The sequence below is a fragment of the Vigna angularis genome, chromosome 1 (assembly GCF_016808095.1).
Source record: "Vigna angularis cultivar LongXiaoDou No.4 chromosome 1, ASM1680809v1, whole genome shotgun sequence".
NCBI classification, from domain to species: domain Eukaryota; kingdom Viridiplantae; phylum Streptophyta; class Magnoliopsida; order Fabales; family Fabaceae; genus Vigna; species Vigna angularis.
The window spans coordinates 17,553,890-17,574,097 of NC_068970.1; the positions used below are offsets into that span (position 1 = coordinate 17,553,890).

A 20,208-nucleotide genomic window follows, 5' to 3' on the forward strand; every position below is an offset into this window, starting at 1 on the left:
TAACCTAATACTATATAGTCACCACATATGTTGAATGAGTTTCATAATAGTTATGCTTGCTATTTTTTATCGGTTAATGTGTAAAATTTGACTCACAAATTAATGCAAGCGTTAGATTTATGGGTTTATTTTGGGTGGCTGAGTCACTGACTAGAACAAGTAAAAAGAAGCCTCCATAGTCAGCATGCAGAAGCTTTTGCTAAGAGAAATATGATGCTACACATACGCCGCCACATTTTCTCGTAACAGATTCTCAATTACATCTTTGCATAAACTCCTTTGCATTTACAACTTATCAAGACTGCCACATTTTCAACATGCGAAACGTGTACCTTCTTGCAAATTTTTCTGAGGTGTGCAAATCCGAGAGGGATATGGATATCAAATAATTAAAATCCAGCAAAATCCGCCAGGACTAAATGTGCATTTTTGGTATTATGATTTGTTCTATTTTTATAAATAGTGATGACGAGGATGACGTGAGCATAAGAAAAACATGACAGTGCAAAAGTTGTGCAGTACTTTTTTTTTAGGTTTTCCGTCATTGGCATATACAAATACGCTGATGTTTTATGTGCGTGACAATGACTCGTACATGCTCGATTCTCCCCTTATGTTTCGGTTCCATTCAACTACTAAATAGTAAATACATATGTGCACACATCTGTCTCTAAATTTACACATAAGAAGCTCCCAAACAGAATATAAAGATTTGGCATTCCTTCCCACTGTCCCCCCGCCTCCTAATGGACCCTGCAGATTTATCATCAGGTGAAGTTTTTTACAATAATTAGTTTAGATTAATGTTGTATATATTATTATTCGTAAGCCATCGATTTAATTTCTTTTTCTTTTTATTGACATACAAACCAACTTACAATTTCCCTGTCTCAGAGTATTGGTTTTTCGAAGTCAACGGGAAATTCTAAGACGGCAAGGTTCCAATCCAATCTAATGACTATATATCATTTTCTTGTTGTTTGGGTTTCTGTGTAATCACTTAGAAAACAAGAAAAACAGCGCTCCATTATCGCCACGTTGGCTCATCCTGTTTTTATGTATACGCGCTTTCTTCGCCATGCCTACGTTTGAGAGTTGAATGTTCCTAACTACAGCCTGGGAATCTCTACATATACATGCACAACTCCACCATAAATCGTCGAACAATATTCAACTAAAATATTTTTCGTTTGTGTAAGATGGAGATAATTTACCAGACTCACATCGACAGGGAGATTGAATCGCTCATTGAAAGAATCCATCCACCCAGGTTCTAATTAAACTTTTCCTTCTAACATCTCTTAATCTTCTTCTTCCTACTGAAACAAGTTGTACACTTGCTTATTTTAAATTCATCTGGATCATAAAATAGATTATATATAAGATTAATGAAGTCAGTTTACTGTTTAGGTAAACTTGTAGGCAAACCATTCAAAGATAAATAACTATATCTTGTGTATAACACTCTCTTCTATTTAACATGTTTCTTGTTGTATATGAGCAGGGTCTGTATAGACAATGATTCCTGCAGCGATTGCACAGTGGTGAAGGTTAGATTTAATTATGAGCCGTATGAGTTAGGCATTATTCATTATAGTAGAATTTGAATGTGCTTTCGGCCACTGAATTTAAACCAGCCCTAGTAGTCATAGTGATGTGAATCACTGAGCATAACGCAGTAATTAAAAAGATAGTGTATATACATATCCAACAGGGAGATTTCAGTATGTTAGAATGCATTATAGGAAGAGCTTAACAAGTTGTCATTCTCTTAATACAAAATAATAGGTGTTGGTGAGAGATAATTGGTAGATATTAATTTGTGGAGAATGTTCTGAAACAGATTGACAGCGCAAACAGGCATGGGATATTGTTGGAGATGGTGCAGGTGTTGGCAGAGCTTGATCTCATCATTTCCAAATCATACATTTCTTCTGATGGTGGATGGTTAATGGATGGTCAGTATGCCTCCCTTTCCACACGCTCTGCACTTTTTTGTTATTTGCATGCCAACGTTAATCCTTATTTTCTGTAATTCTGTTATTTTCCATATATAACCATTTTTAAAATAAAAAAGAAATACAAGTTAATTTTTAGCTGAAGTTCACAACATTCTTGAATTAAGGTTTAACATATTTTTTCTTAATTGATGTTTGTTGAGATATTTTTCCCCTAACATCAACTATAATAATTTATATAACATTGATCGTGATTATTTTGAATGTCATTAGCTAACATTATTTCTTTAGCCTACTTTTTAACTAATATTTCCACACAAAAAAATAATCCTATCAACAATAGTAATCAAAACATTAACTAATATGGACCGAAAAATAACATTTGTCAATATTTATGAAAAATAATTCTATTATTTTCATCGAAAAATTAACTTTGTATCAATATCAACTAAAAATCTTTGACTTAAAACGATTTAATGTAGTTTCACTATATCTTTGATAGAAAAATAAGCATTGACATTTGTAAAATAGTATTCATATCAATTTTACTCACAATAATGTTAGTCCATAAATAATAACATTGACCAACGTTAAATAAATCATTTTGGTCGATATTAATTGAAAAATAATATTAACATCAATTAAAAACAATCTCAATTGTTGAGTTGTCAACAAAAAAATTATGTATGACATCAATAAGAATATATAGCTTGTTGAAAGTCCCATATCGACTAGAAATAAAGTCAATTCATAGTTTATAAGTGAGTGCAAACCTCACTCTACAAGCTGGTTTTATGAGGTAGAGTTAGGCTTAAAGTACACTTCTAATATGGTATCAGAGTCATGGTTAGAGTCTATTCTAGTAGAGAAAAGGCAGTGAACAGCACCAACAAAATAATTTTAGATTTTTTTAAAAGCTAAGGTCATGGATACGGAAACATGGTTGAGCAGTAGAAATAATATATTTAGACCAGAAAAATGTGTTACGATACAAATAACTATTGTTATTAGTCATTCTCTTACCGCTGAACTATTGCTACTAGTCATTATTTTAAAGTTGACAAGTTTTACATTAGTTAGTTTTATTTTGTTGATAACAGTTTAAACACAAATCTTTGTGATACCAAAGAGCAGTTTGTGTGCAATTAGAAAAAGATAAAAGTGAAGGGGTGTAGGGAGATTTAGAGTTTTAAAAAAGTAAATAAAATTAAATGGTAAAAGTTAAATTAACCTAGGGTATTTTTGGAACAAAAAAAATAGTGAAGAGGTGTAGGGAACACTTGGGGTGGTAGAGGGAGCAACTCTCATCCTAGTGATATTTGTTGTTTGGTAGACATATTGTTTTACCTTCTATCGGGTTGCTATCGGAGTCCCACATCGACTAGGTCAGTTCATAGTTTATAAGTCCACTTCTAACCGTGTTAATAAAGGAAACATTGATTAATTTTGTTTTTTAATAAATAAATGTTAATAGTTAATATTTTGTTAACCATATAATTGTACCTACGACCTCTTAATCCTTTATCATATAATTCTAATTAAAAATAATTTAAATCTTTTACTTTCTTTATATGAGACTTTTTGAAATGTTTTTGGTTTTACTCATTTTTCTCACAAAATTATAAAATTTTAATATTTGTAATTCTTTTTTGTCAAAAACAATCTATTTTATCACAAAATATCTCATTTATTTTAAAAATATGATCCTTTAAAAAATGTTTTATTCAAAATTTGCTGAGAGGAAAATGGGAAAGAGAAATTTATTAGGTTCAAATTAGATGTGTCAATTGGCCCATCTCATAGGGTCTGGTCTTGGGTAGGACAAAAAAGTTAAAGAATCAAAAAGTTTTTCATTGCACATACCTAAAATCTTCATAAAAGTTTTGTGGTAATTTCATCAAGTTTACTTTTAAACATGAAAAAAAAATTAAGGGTTGAGTATCTTCTTAGTTTCTAAACTTTACACAAATTTGGAATTTGTCATTTCTTAAAATTTTAATTCATTTTAGTTCTAAAATTTTAAAACTAAACGAATATAGTTTCAATCCAATTACGTTAATTTTTTAACATATTAAACACGTTTTTAAGCTAACATTGAGACGAGAACATGTAAAATAATAAAAACAATCAAAATACTAGCATAAAATGTGTTTATCACATAATTTTTTTTAACATATATGGGTTAAAAAAATTATAACTATTCATTTTCAAAGTTTAGAGACCAAAATGTATCAAAGTTTCATATACAAACGAATTCTAATTTCACATCAAAGTTCAGGAACTAAAAACATGTTTAACTCTTTTTTTAAATATAAATAGGACGACTCATCTCAACTTCCAATATGAATAGGCTTGTCTCGTCCTTTAGCCAAACTCGCCAAGGTTAACCTTTAGCCTAGGCCAACTCATCTCGACCATTTGCCCAGGTCAGCTCCTCACAAACTTCAGTCTATGTTGGTCCAAGTCCACCTTCGACCTAGCTTGGATCGACTAGTCTTAACCTTCATCTTCGGTCACACTAGTCCTGACTTTCAGTCCAAGCCAATTGTCTTGACCTTTATCTTAGTGAGGCCAAATTTAGGTTGGGTGAAAGTTGAATTTGGCCAAATACATGCAAGGGCAGTCTTGGCCAAATTTGATCAAATTTCAGTTAGGTCGAGTCGATCAAAATTTTGTCAAGGCTAACTTGGCCGAAATTTAGTCAATTCAGTCTTAGTCAAATTTTGACCAAGGAAAACTCAATCGAATGTTGGCCAAATTTAGGCTGGGACCCATGTTGACCTTCAACCCAGGTTATCCCTTCTCAACCATAAGCCTGAATAGGTCCGTCTAGACCTTCGACATGGGTCGACTTGTCTTGATTTTTAGCTTGAGCCAACTCATCTTGACCTTAAATTCAGATTGGTTTGTCTCGATTTTTGGTCTTAGTAAGCTCAGCTCCAACCTTCAGTTCACTAGAATCGTTTTCAAATTTTCATCTAAAATGAAGCGTCTCGACCTTAGGTCTAAGCCAACATGTATCAATTTTTGGTTCGTCTCAACTTTTAGTCTGGGTCAACCTGTGTCGAGTCATAGACTGATACAATCCATCTTAATTTTTCATCTAAAACGACACTATTTGACCTTTGACCTAAGTTGACCAGTCTTGTCCTTCAACCCCAAGAAAATTTTCGTCTAAAACAATACCATTTGACCTTTAACCTAAGCTGACCAGTCTTGTCCTTCAACCCTAAAACGGTTTGTCTCGGTATATGACTCAAACAAAAGGTATTATTTTTAAAAGTTAATTTAAATCTTATATTCCAAATTCACTTTTGCTATGATTCTAACCAACTTTAAAATGAATTTTGAAAATGAAATTTGGTAAAAGAATTTTGGAAAAAGAATTTTGGAAGTTAATTTTTTTTATCCCTACAGTTTCCTAAAAGGAAACTCATTCATATATAGATTAGGACTCACTCACTATAGTTCAAATTCATAACTCTAGTTGAATTAAAAAAGAGAAATCTATTCTCTTCCTCCCACCTTTTTCTTAAATTGCTTTTCAACTTTTTTTTCTTAAAAAATCTCGAGTTCTTGCTAAAATGTTGGGACACATTAATCTCCATATATCTTATTTGGAAAAAGAAATTATTGAAATTTGTCTACCCCTCCATACATTTTCCTGAAAATGTAAAACTTCTCATATATAATATTATAGCTTTGTCTCTCCTAGAAACTAGTTCCTTGTATTATTTATGGCTGCCACCAGCACAACTTCGTAGAACACTTTTTTAGTGGGCGCAACTATAGATGTACACATATTTTTCTTCAGTGTGGTTCATTGTTCTTGATCATAGTAAATAATGTTAGAAAAAGAGAACATGATTTTACAAGGAAGAATTAAGTACCATCAACAAAATCTTTATCACTTATTTTATTCCTTGAAACTTTGAACAAGGAAGATTTCTCTCTCTTTTTTAGTCTCCTTAAAAGAATAAGCTCGTAGAAGCAGAAAGGGAAATCTATCACCGCAATGGTAATAGTGGTGTGTGTGAGTGGATTTATCTTCCTAAGGTAGGATATGTTACCCATTAAGGTAAAAGTATTTCCCAAAATAATAATAAAAATTGATTTAAGCCCTGATCCAATTAAATTTATTTAACTTAATTTTGTTTTGCAATATGAAAAACTAACGAACCAGATGTGATGTATTAGTTAATATACGAACCATAATTTATAAGATTACTTTTTATATATTATAATATTGTGTATAATGTAAGCATGAATGAAATAGCCTCCTGATGGGTCATTGTTGACTGAATGTTGCAGCGTTCCACGTGACGGATCAGTTTGGACACAAGCTTACTGACAAAGGCCTCGTCCATTACATTCAGCAGGTCACCACCTCTCTCTTTGTCTCCTAATCTCAACTTTACAACCTACTTTCAACATTTTATTTAATTTAAAAATTTTCAATTTTGTTATGCTTCAAAAATGATCATCATTAATTTATTTTTCATCATTATAACTTCTTTTCTATATTTTCTACATACTGGACTGATAATGTTTTGAGTATATATCAAAACCAATTTCATTGTTTTTTATATATTTTTACACAACACTTTGATGGACTAAATTATATGATTAATCTAACAGTAAGTGATTTTACAGGCTCTGTGTGAAGCTAGAAGCAGCAAAGGAATTTCAAGCGACATAGAGCTCCGAAGTTGCAATGAACTACCAGGATCTAAAGTGTCGGTGTCAGCGTCGAACTTTGCCATAGAGTTGACCACGAGGGACCAACCAGGCCTGTTTGTAGATATATCAACTGCTCTACTAGGGTTGGGCTTCAACGTCAGCTCCGCAACGGCCTGGACCCACAATGAAAGGGCGGCCTGCATTATCTATGTGGAGGACGCAAACAAACTTGGGCCGATCCACGACGCGGAAAGTTTGGCCCACTTGCAGGACGAGCTCCAGAATGTGGTCAAGGCCCAAGACGGGGAGGAGGAGAAGAAAAGAGTGAGGCTGAGGCTGAGGAGCTTGGCCGCTGGGTGCGACCATACGGAGCGGCGACTCCACCAGATGATGTACGCCGACGGGGACTACGAGAGGTCCGGCGCATGCCAGAGCGAAAAGGAAAATGGACATGAGGGGATAGAGGTGTCGGTGTGTAGGTACGCAGAGAAAGGGTACTGGGTGGTGAACGTGAGGAGCAGGGACCGCCCTAAGCTTCTGTTTGATACTGTCTGCGTCCTCACCGACATGCAGTACGAGGTGTTTCACGCCGCCGTTAGCTCCAACACCTCCATGGCCGACCAGGTACTTCTTTTTCTATTGCGCAAAACATGCTTACACTTTAAATTCTATTCGGTACTTACAGTAAAACAAAGTGAATAGCAGCATGATAAATAATATGATGTTATAAATATATAGATATATAGGCAATACCAGAGATGTATCTATGCATATATCCCTTGTGTTATGCTTAAAGGAAGAAAGCATAATGATCTGATATAATATATAGAATTTTGCTATGTTAGAGGTGATTGATCGTTAGTGGACATGTGACGCAGGAGTACTTCGTAAGACGAAAAGGTAGTTTGGTTTTGGAGAATGAAAGCGAGAGAGAAAAGCTGGCCCTGTGTTTAATCGCTGCCCTAGAGCGCAGAGTCTCGCATGTATGTCCCGTGAAAGATTTTTATTTATTTATTTATCTAGTAAGAAAACATAAGGGTAATAGAAGTAGTAAAAGAGGATATGTTTGTATTGGAGCAGGGACTGAAGGTGGAGATTCGCACTGAAAACAGAATTGGACTTCTCTCAAAGGTGACGCGTGTGATTCGTGAGAATGGATTATCAATAGCAAAGGTGGAAATAGGAGTAGAGGGTGAGACAGCAATAGGATCATTCTATCTTACAAATTGTTCAGGTGAAGACGTAAACCCGAATATACAAGAGTTGTTGAGAATACAGACTGGCGGTTCCGTTATTGCAAATTACATCTCACCCTATAGTGTCCCCAAACCTATGTTATCATCATGCAGTAGAAGTAGCATGCATGAAAGCAAGAGTAGTTCACAGGTTAGACCAAAACTTTCTTTTGGAAGCATGCTATGGTCTCAGCTGGAGTGCCTCACCAATAATTTCCGCCCCCTTAAATAACTAGTGTACATATTATTCTCTTTAGGTGATCGATAATCACAGATCATTGTAAGTATATTAGTTACCGCACGTGTGCAATACACACGGATTGTCTTTTTTGTTGACTATATAGGAATCAATTCATATGTATAGAAATCATAAACGAGTATGTGTATGATAATTCATACCAAACCTTCACTCTAATTAATCTGCTATCTCCAATATATTATATAATATTATTTGTTTCCAAAATTGATGCATTAAATATCAGTCCATCACAATTTTCCGCTATCTCCTCCTCAATGGAGATAAACAATTCCATCTACGAATATTCTAACCAATGAACACGATAGCCCAGAACATTAAAATTAATTTCTTAAACATGTATATAGTCTAAGAACACATAGAAATTCTATAAAGCATCTTATTCAACTTAATTAAATTTAAACTAAAAAATATTTATAGTTAAACTTTAAATCAATCATACAAAAAGTTTGGCTTTGATGAAAATTATGAAACTAGAAATGGAGTAACACGGTAAAAACGGATAACATTATTCCATTTCAATTTTTTTTTATGTTTATTTTTATTGATTAAATATTATATTTTTATCATTAAAAGGAGTTATAAATTGGAAGTAAGAGAAAAAAAGTTAGATGGTAACTTATCATTATCTTTTTCGTGACTTTGGTGCCCTTTAAAAAAAAAGAATTTTGATACCTTTCATGTAAAATCAATAAAAGCTTGACATATATATTATCTTAAAAGATGAAGTATTATTATAGTCTGACCGTCGAACCATCTGGAAGACGAAGAGATACCATTCACCATCGCCAACACTTTTTTACCTGGAAGTTCTTCCTACTAATGTCAGTATTTTCTCTAATACCTCCAACAAAACCGGCAGTGGGTTGAACGAGTCACATGATATAATAAAGTAGTGCCAAATCATTTAATATAATTATATATGACATGTTTTCATTGATTTTTTGAGAAAAAGAATAAAAAGGTACCGCAATAGTGCTCATTTTCTTTTGCATATTATATAGTATGATCCTTCCACAATGAAATAATGGAACATCATATTACATCACTAAATTTCCACACTTTATTCAAAACAAGTACTCTAGAATTTAACCAGACATAAGTTTCATTATTAGATATTCACCTCTGATTAAGATTATAGCTTTGCAAGTTAATTTGAATTATTTACTTGTAATATAGTCGTTTAGGATAACTTTTGATCAAACGATTTATCAATAGAACAAGAAAATATCATAACAAGCCAGCTTCCTTTGCTTTTGAAGGTAATAAAGACAACATTTTGGATGAAACAAAAGAGATATAGAGACAATCAAGGTACATAAACTCACACTAAAGGGACGGTAACAGTTAGTTAGTTTGTTATATTGTTGACACTTGACTACGCCCATAAAAGTTGAAGATTGAAGATGGATGGATGATGTAACTGTAATAACAGTAACAACCAAAAAAAAATGAAGCGGATAATGGAATAGAAGTAGATATGAATAGCATATATAGAAGGGTGTGCAGAAATTAGTGGTAAAAGTCCTAAAGAACCTTCCCCGCTTCCAAACTGGTGACATCTCTTGGGCTCAAAAGAGGAAAGAAACAGAAGGAACTATAAGAAGTTGGTGAGAGCAAATTCATTCCAAAGTCCTGGTACCATTTAGTGCTCGTGTCTCCGCTTGCTTCGTTTTGCTTCTGGGGCACATTAGGAACGCAAAGGGAAGTGCCAGCACGTGCGAGGTTGCTTTGAAGAAGCTGTTGTTGACGTGGCTGGGGCTGGTGCTCGGGTGCACCTGTGAGCTGTTGAACCACGTCTCGGAAGTTTATAGCGTCTACTTTGTACACTTTGGCCGGTGTCGGTGGCATCGGTGCCACTGGTGCCTTCTTCCTGGGCTTTGCCGATGGCTTCCTCACGGAATGGAGCCAGGAATTGTGAGACTGAAGAGGGTACACTAGCTTCAGCCCCTTGGATTCATCAGGGTTTTGGGTCAGGTATGAAGAGTTGGATGAGGAAAAAGAACTAGAATAGGCTTCCATGATGAGAACGTCGTCAAAATTTAGTAAAAGTGCTTTTGCTTTTCTGTTTTCTAGTTACGATGCAAATGATTGAACTGTTTGAGTTGTGATCACAAACTGATCGACTATGAAGATATATATATTGTTATGTGCGATATGTTTTGTTATGACGAATTGTAACTTAATGTTGTGTTATATATATTTATGGATTTTTATGATTGTGGGCAACAATTGTCGCGTGCTGTATTGAATTTCAACAAAGACCAACGACTTAAAGATGAGGCAGCCGGGGAATGAATGGTGAGTCTGGATCTGTGGGAGAAATTCAAACATGTATTTTGTCGTGACCGTCGGCGGATATAATAAAATATGCACGAGATGGTATTTGGTCAAAAGAATAATGAGTTGGATGAATAAGCAATTAAGAATAGTGTTTCTAGGTTTAGAAAATTGCTCCAGATTTGTCTTTGTTAGAACTATCACAGGTAAGCTATATATATATATATACACGTGTGTGCTGAAGTCATGCTCTGCAAGGGTCTAAGGTGAGAGAGTCTGAGGAGTGAGATCGAGATTCGAGATTGAAGGTGAGTTGAGTGATTACTTAAAAAGAATGAAAGTAAGAAAGAAAAGAATAGCCGCCAGAGGAGAGTGGTGTGGTGGGTCCTGTCTGTCGTGTCGCATTCGAAGGGAACTGACAGGTTACATGTGGTACTAGAAGAAATGCCAACAGCGGGGAGAGACCGCGAATGCTTTTGCCGCCACACATTTTCTTCATGTATTTTATTTCGATTTAATTCTTGAATATGTTTATATAAGTTATGTCCACATCTTCTTTAAAATACTTGTTATGCTAAAGTGTTGAAAAATTATAGATCATTAAATCATTTCATTATTTGTATTCACATGTATCCCCATTTCACAATATACTTCAAATAAAGATTAGTAATATATTTAGCCTTGTAAAACTTAATTAAGCTCAATTTAGTCTATTTAATGTACGAATATAATATATCATTATTAATATTGTGTATAATTATATTTTCAAATTAAAGTAACCCACAATTATAATCAAGATGTATTTTAAAATAAAGAATTGTACCAATTTGTAAAATTTCAACTTATATAGTTTTGGATTCTTATATTAATGGTCATGTGAAACCTCCTAAAGAAAATTAAATTGTTTATATGATATTTGGTTATATTTGATTAAAAATATATCTCTTAATATATTTCACATTACTCTCTTAGGTTCAACTTCTACAGACATAAAGTACGAGAATAAACTCAATCTTAACATGAGTGATAATATTTTATTTTTGAGTGGACAAATTTGGAATCATCATTGAAGATTAAGGTGGGACAAACCTTTGTAGATTCCAAGCATCCATAGAGAAAGTACGCATAATTGCATCATATATTGTTTACTCTACTCTTGGAAAGTTGTTGTTAATGGTGCTATAGTTGATAACAATAATTCTATTTTAAACTTTTAGTTTGTATTTTTACTGTTTTACTAGTGCAAAATAGGCTCTTAATAGCGAGAATTTATGAGTTGAAATTCATAAGGTATATAAAGTGGTTTGGTATCGCTATCATAAATAAAAGTTGTTTTTCTATGTCGGTTGCACCTAAAACCGATATAGAAAATAACATCATTGACAAAATTGTAATAAATTACAAACCTTTTTATACTGGTTGCACTCAGAATCGGTATAGAAAGTTCTTTGTCTATACCAATTAGACCTAAAATCGGTATAGAAAGCGGTGCCTTAACAAAAATGAAATATTGGAAATACTTTCTATACCCATTAGTTACTATAACCGATATAGAAAGTTTGATATTCATCATCTTCTTCTTCCTTTTGTGCAAAACTGAACTTTCTTTAAGTTTCTTCTTCTTATTCGTTTCTTCCTCTCCTTTGTGTTTCCATGATTTCTTACCTAATTACTTCCTTTTGTTTCCTTAGTTGCTTTGTTACTTCTCTAAACTTTCTTGGTGTTGGTTGCTGGTTGTCGTGTACTTGTTCCTGTGGTCGTCATTGTTATCGCACATTCCCTATATCACTAGTATAGTAAAGAGAAATGACAACGATTATTTTCGCTTATACGTAGTGGTTCCGCAATATAGGCATATACAAGCGACGCAAAAAGTGGTAGACTTTTTGCCTCGGTTCTGAACCAAGTAAAAAAAGTGTGTGTTTTTGTCTCGGTTCAAATCCAACCGAGGCAGTAGAGGGGTTTTTTCTTTTTTTTGTGTTTTTTTTTCTTTTCACCATTCGGTTCAAATCCAACCGAGGACGACGCGCTCCAACCACCACCAGCAAAGAATCAATCAAACAAAAATAACCCAATCGAAATCAGAAAAAGGGGAGAAAAGAAAGCTTCCTCCTTCGTTGTGAATTAGAACGGAGAGAAGAAAAAGAACAAGAACAACTCCCGCCCTCGCCGCGTCTCTGTCACGTCTCCGTCACACCTCCGTCGCGCCATTAATGATCCTTCCAAGATGGTTTTCCGCGCGAGACAAAGAACCCTAGGCTAGGTTGGATGCACGACTTGAAGCAAGACAGATCGGAACAAAGAAGAGGAAGGAAGCCTCCCTCTCAGCAACGCAAAAGAGAAAGCCCTCTTCGGCTTGCGCGAGACCCCCGGTGCTGCCCCAAAGTTGGGTCTCTCCGTGAGAAAAGAATCAAGACGAAGAAGGAGAAAAGAAATCTTCCCCCCTTGCGCAACGTAGATCAAGACGAAGAAGAAGGGTTCTTGTGTCGAACAGAGAAGAGGAAGAGTAATAATTGTTTTACATTTTTAAATTTTAACTATCGAAGAAGCTATTATCTCGGTTAAGTAGAAAACCGAGGCAATAACACTCTACTTCCTCGATTCTAAAGAAAGTCGATGCGTAATTACCTTTCCGAAAAATTAAAAATAAAATTGTAAAAGGAAAAATTTAAAGATATCTCTTTACTATAGGCATCGGTTCGTGGCTAAATCGAGGCATAAAGGCCTTATGACATCGGTTCAAATGGAACCGAGGCAATATAGGTTGACAAAATGGATTTACAACGTTCAGATACAGAGGTTGTCAGCTTTTGACAGGACATACTGCCTCGATTTCGCACAGAACCGAGGCAGTAAGTTTATTTTGAAAAAGCTGTCAGGTGAAAAGTCTGATTTATAGAGGGAAAGCAAGGTTGTTTGCCTCGGTTGGTCAGAGAACTGAGGCAGTATACCCCTTAGGCATCGGTTTCAATTGAACCGAGGCATATAGTTTTGTAAAAATTATGAAATTGCCACCGTGTTTTGATACGCTTTGGTTTTTTTGAAACTGAGGCGTAATGGGCGAGTTAAAAACCTGCTTTTTTACTAGTGTTTCCTTTGTCATTGGTACTGGTGTAATGTGTCACTGGAGCTTAGGTTGTGGGGTGTTACGATGTGGTGAGTCACACTCTTTTTGCTAATTGAAGCTTTTGTTGTGTGGTGGGTCGCACATTCCGTCCTTCCTTTATCGTTGGTGGTGTTGGATGTATAAAAAATTTGAATTTGAGGCATTTGGTGAATGTTTTGCAAATGGAAGAAATTTGATACCATGTTCCCTGATGTTTTTAATGATTCAAGGAACATTAGGTTTGGACTTGCTATAGATGAATTGAATCCATATAGAAACTTAAGTAGTAAACATAGCTCGTGGTCTGTGATGTTGGTGATTTACAATTTACTTTTGTGGTTGTGCATGAAATGCAAATATGTGATGTTATCTTTGATGATCTCGGGTCTAAGACAACTAGAAAACTACATTGAAGTTTATTTAGCCTCATTAGTTAAATATTTGAATATGTTATGGAAGGAAGGTATTGATACGTTTGATGGGTACACTAGTGATTCCTTCAAGTTACATGCCATGTTATTTTGTACAATCAATAACTTTTCAGTTTATGGTAATTTAAGTGGCTATAACACTAAGGGTCACAAGCATGCCTATATGTGAAAAAGACACATGTCACTCTCAATGACAGTTTAAATACCTCTTCTTCACTTAATAACTTTTTTGTTCAAATGTTGATCATGGGTGGCTTAGATGAATCTTAAATATGGGAAACTTGTTTGAAATAAGACAATACTTTTGCAAATGTTATTGCTGATAATGTTAGTGTCAATTATCTATATGGTAATCCTATGCAGCACCAATATACAAAACATATTAATATGAATATTCACTTTGTTCGGACAAAATCGCTGACATCAGACGCGAGTTTTTCATATCCTTTCCTGTCACCATATTGCAAACATCTTCGTGAAAGGCCTATCTCAAGTTTTGTGAACCTCTTGCTTAAACTATGTGAATATAATAAAATTCAAATTATTCTTTTAAAATTAAACTAATTAACAATTAATTTCTTGTAATTAAGTTAATCAAATTTATATAATTAGATTATTGAATCTTCTATAGTTATGAATTACCTATTTTAGATCATAATATATATATATATATATATATATATATATTAAAGACACACTTTTAAAAAAAATTATTTTACAAATGAGAACTTTTGAGAAAAAAAAAATATTTAACATATTTTTGTAAAGTCACGATGAAATTTCATAATAAAATACAAAGATTATACTTTTGTTTAATGAAACTTTGAGAAAAAAAATAATAAACCTTTTAGAAAAATAATAGCAAAAAAGTTTGTCTCTTTCTAAAATGAAAATAACACATTCAATGAAAGAAAATAATGTTCATTAGTTCTCAGCAAGTTGTGTAGATGTATTATATTAAATTATTTTCGTCATTCTCTCTATTTGTAGAAACCTCTTTAAATTTCTTAAAAATGTTTATTGCTAATTATTTTATTTCTTAATTTACAAAAGTACCTTGTTTTTCTTGTTTTAAGTACAAAATATATTTGTATCTTATTTTATAGTTGTTTTATGATTATAACATGATAGATCCCAGGATACATAATTGCTTCCAATTAAATTTCTCCGTCCCCACTTGCATAACCAATTAACATTTAAACATATTAACGTGCGCACTTGGGCATTTAAATTCATGCTAGCTAATAATGTGTTTGACCAACTTTTCTTGTCCCGTATTTGACATTATTAATAAATAAAATATTTAACATTGCTTGAAGAACTTTCTACAGGGCGTTCATTTTTCGAACCTTCATAAACTTTTGAAAAAAAACTTCTTGTCAAATAATCTTATAATTAGTAAACAAATTGTAAATATAGTATATATCAACTATCAATACATCATACATAAAAAATAATTTGCGAAAGGAGAACCAAAAAAATATGATAACTGTTACTATGGACTCATAGCCGACCGAACGGTGCAGAAGAGTCGGCCGACCGATGATACCTTTCAGGTCCATGAACCGATCGGTAAAAACAATCGTTAAGGTAATCAACAGTAATAACTATCGGGGAGTTAATGAAAATAATTGTCATTTTTTTTACAATTAATATTGTCATTTATTAGTGATTAATGAGTCAGACTTAACGGTAACTTCATTATAATTTATAAATATTTGTGAGTACAGGAGCTGAACTTTTGAATTCTGATGACTAATCTTGATTAATAGATTATTACGCAAAGTCACTGACTTGAGTGTCGGAGTGTCTTTTGCAGGCACCCTCCCCGTGGTTTGGACAAGGAGAAGAGAGAAGACACTACAACTGGACATCAGAACAGACAACTTTAAATGTTTTGGTGCTCACCGTAGAACCGAGCGACATCCCGTTAAAAACTGTAAGGAACTAAGATGAGTACTCGATCTCAACATCGCTATTTCAAAGCAAAGCTAAAGCTATTCAACATAAATTATCATTTCGGCGCGGAATTTCAACCAAGAGAGATAAATATTTTTGAAATATGAATATTTTCAATATGAAAATAAAATAATAAAAAATTTGCTCGTGAATTAGTTTGAAGCATTGTTCGAGTTTTACAACGAACAAGAGTAACATCCAAATATATATTAGATATTACAACTATTTAATATACCAATGCCCATCTCTTTAACATGCAAAGTGTCAGAAACACCTGCAACAATCTTTTCACCAATATTTCAACTTTATTATATTATAAATAAACTTCATAATTAACTAGTTTATTGAATGAACATATAAGTATTAAGGCAAGATTTATTCTGTTTCATCCAGGACCATCATAAGTTTATTTTACTATTACTGAATAATTGAATATCATGATATTCAAGATTGATTCATTCAAGAGCAAAGTCCGGTGACGCACTCACCATAATTCAAGATTTATTCTGTTTTATTATTTTTTATGGAATAATTTAATTCAATATCGTCTGACTTGATTATTCCGGTGGTTGGATAAAGAAGCATTTGGTAATCAGGTGGCACCTTCAAGAAGCACACTTACGGCATCACAGTGGCTTCTCCATCGCCGCTTCAAGGCTGGCTTTATCCAACGCCAACTTCATCTCTTACGGTGAAGTGCTAGATCAAGACCAGATCTGGGCCCAAACCAGCGACCCTCACCGCAAAACAGAACACCAAATTGAGCGTCTCACCAAGGATCCTCAGCTCGTTCCTGCAACCGCACCATTCGCCGCGCAGAGCGACTCAACCTCCTCGGCAATGACCGCCGCATGACCAGTTTCAGCATCGGCGAACACCGCTTCTTCCCTGCGTTCCTTTTTATTCTCACCATTTTTTATTTTTATTTTTGACTGATCTCACAGGGCATCAATGACCATGAAGTTGGAGAACGCAAACCTTGCTTTAAAAGGTCAGTGGGAGCCTGGGGTGATTGAAATTCTGAAATTGCAAGAGAGGCATTGTGTTTTCCTTTCAAAAAGGATAAAATCATGACACTGATAATGATTACGTGGTGACAAGTGTGCTTGTCGTTTCCATCAACATATAATGCCCTTGGAAATTGTCATTCCATAATATATTCGCATTCAGATGCATTTAAAAATCACCATAGGTTTAATAGGTTCATAGGTTTAATACGTTCGGAAGTCTTATATTTGTGTGTTCGTTTTAATTGAGTCCTCCAATTTTGGAAGTGATCAATTGGGTTCCTAATTTGGTCAATTTAATTCAATAATAGTCTTTTCGTTAAATGTAATTAACGACGTTAACCTTTTTTAACAGGTGGCAAGCTGAGGCATCCAGGTGGCACTGTTTGAGCCTTTTCTCAATCTTTGTTACCTCTCTCTCTCATGTAATGAAATCCAGTAACCCCATCATCTTCATCAAATTTCACTCATCAATCACCATACCCTTAATATATAACCTTTCATCTCCAGTTCAGAACCCTCGTCCAATTTCCTTTCTTCTTCCTTCGATCATTTGTCTCATTCCTCTCCCAAATTTTCGTTAATTCTCAATCCACTCCCTCATTCCCAATTAGGTCCCATTCTTGTTCAAATTTCGTTTATGGGTTCTCCCAATTCAAAGTTCTTCACTTTCCCTTTTTGTAGTGGAATTTCTCGTTCTTAGGGAGTTCAATTCCATTGTCTCTCACTAAAGCTGAAAACTTGGAGAGAAAGTGTCATACTTTTTGATTCAAATTTTTTTTTGACAACCTAAATCGCTCCCCATGAGGATCGGATCAACCAGATCTTCCTAGAAATCAATTGAAAGAAAAGTTTTTCAGATGCTACAAAGCAGGAAACAAATAGACAAAAAAAAGGGAGAAATCGTCAACACAAAAGATTCTTCATTGGTCAGTGCACAACAGAGTTATATTTCTCTCTCTTTCGTCGCATCTCATTTTCCTTCGTTGTTTTCCTCTCCCATCTCATTTCGCACAGTAGACAAAGGCACACAGACCTCCAACATCACACAAGAGCCGCTCACGCTTTCGTCCTGGTTTCCTCTTCCACTATCGATTACAGGTCGTCCATTGTCGCAATCTCAATCTTTGTTCAGATGGTGTGGTTTGCTTTTATATATATATATATATATATATAAATAAAACAAAAAATGAAAAACTAAAGAGAATCGATCTGCAGGAGGTTACCGATTAATGGAAGAGTTGGTGTTGTTTTGTTGGAATGTCTAACAGTGGTTTGAGAAAAATGAAAATAATATGATTAGAATGGAAAAGAAGAAGAAGGTGAGGAAGGTTTGAAGTTAAAAGAGGATCTGGAAGAGGAAGAGTGTGAGAGCCAGGTGTTTACCCTAGAAAGGATTTTATTTTAAACTTAAAATAAAATAAATTCTACCCCCATGCGCCACGTCATAATTAATTGATTCGTCAGCATGCCACGATACATTAAATTTAACACCGTTCACTAAAACTAACGGCAAGGGCATTATTGATTCAGTTTTACCAAATTAGGAATCCAATTGATCACTTCCAAAGTTGGAGGACTCAATTGAAATGAACACACAAATATAGGGACCTCCGAACCTATTAAACCTATATTATATATGCATTCAAGTGCAGGTTTGAATTCAAAAGCAGTGAGAATGGTGGAATCATCCTATGATGGGTTCAAGTTCGTTGGACTCCAACAACTTGGCTCTTGTTGGACAGTAAAACACCTACAACTCACCCGTGATAATCATAATATGGATTTCAGACCAAATGGTCTCACTTGCTCGGTCGCCTGGCCTCAACTTAAAATAACCTAATTTTATTAGTTATATTTCTCTCACTATTCAAAATTCGAGTGTTATTTTTCTTCGGTGCAGATAATAGGACTCTGTATACAGACTACTTGGCCAACTTTGAGAACCCGATCGGCAGGGAACACTTTTCAACTCGGTGAGGCAGACTCTTCGTGAGCTCTCACCTTGGTCTCAGGGCACGCTCCTAGTGAACTCCTAAGACCTAAACCAAGCGGTGAGACAGTCTTCTTTTGTGAACTCTCACCTTGGTCTTAGGGCACACTCCTAGTGAACTCCTAAGACCTAAACCGAGCAGGTGAGGCAGATTTCTTTCGTGAACTCTCACCTTGGTCTTAGGGCACGCTTCTAGTGAACTCCTAAGACCTAAACCGAGTAGGTGAGACAGATTTCTTTCGTGAACTCTCACCTTGGTCTTAGGGTGCGCTCCTAGTGAACTCCTAAGACCTAAACCAAGCAGGTGAGGCAGATTTCTTTCGTCAACTCTCACTTTGGTCTTAGGGCACGCTCCTAGTGAACTCCTAAGACCTAAATCAAGCGGTGAGGCAGTTTTCTTTCGTGAACTCTCACCTTGGTCTTAGGGAACGCTCCTAGTGAACTCCTAAGACCTAAATCAAGCGGTGAAGCAAGCTCTTTCGTGAACTCTCGCCCTGGTCTGAGGAACACTTCAAAGGAACTCTTAGCGCAAAACCCGCTCGGACGATAAAGAACGCATGCTAGTATGAATTGAAACTCAGGTAAAATCCTCTGTCGATCGATATAACTTTATAAACCCAACGCAATATCAAAAATTCTGCTAGGGCTTGGGAGGCTTATGTTACTATGGGCTCATAGGCGACCGAACGGCAAAGATGCAGAAGAGTCGGCCGACCGATGATACCTCTCAAGTCAATGAACCGATCGGTAAAAACAGTCGTTAAGGTAATCAATAGTAATAACTATTGGGGAGTTAATGAAAATAATTGTCATTTATTGACAATTAATATTGTCATTCATTGGTGATTAATGAGTCAGACTTAACGGTAAGCTCATTATAATTTATAAATATTTGTGAGTATAGGAAACTTTGAACTGAACTTTTGAACTCTGATGACTAATCTTGATTACAAGATTATTACGCAAAGTCACTAACTTGAGCGTCAGAGTGTCTTTTGCAGACACCCTCCCCCGCGGCTTGGACAAGGAGAAGAGAGAAGACAACACAACTGGACATCAGAACGGACAACTTTGAATATTTTGGATTAGGGTTCTAAATCCTGGCGAAACAATAACAAAATTCAATTAAAAGTTATTATAACAAAAATGAATGATATAAATAACTAATCGAAGAATATATAATGATTCTATAATATTGATTTAACATATTTGTTACTTTCAATAAATATAGCAAAGTTACAACAATTTTTTTAGAAATTTGATTTTTATAGATTTTAAAATATATTGCACAATGTTTAATAAT

At 34.7% G+C, this 20,208-nt stretch overlaps 2 protein-coding genes across 2 annotated transcripts; one reads left to right on the top strand and one right to left on the bottom strand.

The window, feature by feature from the left end:
• The first annotated feature begins 1,170 nt into the window (after positions 1-1,170).
• On the top strand, positions 1,171-8,253 carry LOC108328973 (ACT domain-containing protein ACR1). The gene is made up of 7 exons (XM_052872097.1): positions 1,171-1,270; positions 1,505-1,550; positions 1,844-1,958; positions 6,270-6,337; positions 6,612-7,262; positions 7,517-7,621; positions 7,719-8,253. The coding sequence occupies exons 1-7, from the start codon at positions 1,200-1,202 to the stop codon at positions 8,103-8,105; spliced, it is 1,443 nt and encodes a 480-aa protein (XP_052728057.1). The 5' UTR covers positions 1,171-1,199; the 3' UTR covers positions 8,106-8,253.
• Positions 8,254-9,322: 1,069 nt separating this feature from the next.
• LOC108341698 (uncharacterized) lies at positions 9,323-10,292 on the bottom strand. Its single transcript, XM_017579351.2, has one exon. It carries the CDS (start codon positions 10,149-10,151, stop codon positions 9,657-9,659), a length of 495 nt encoding a protein of 164 aa, XP_017434840.1. The 5' UTR covers positions 10,152-10,292; the 3' UTR covers positions 9,323-9,656.
• Between the last annotated feature and the right edge of the window lie 9,916 nt (positions 10,293-20,208).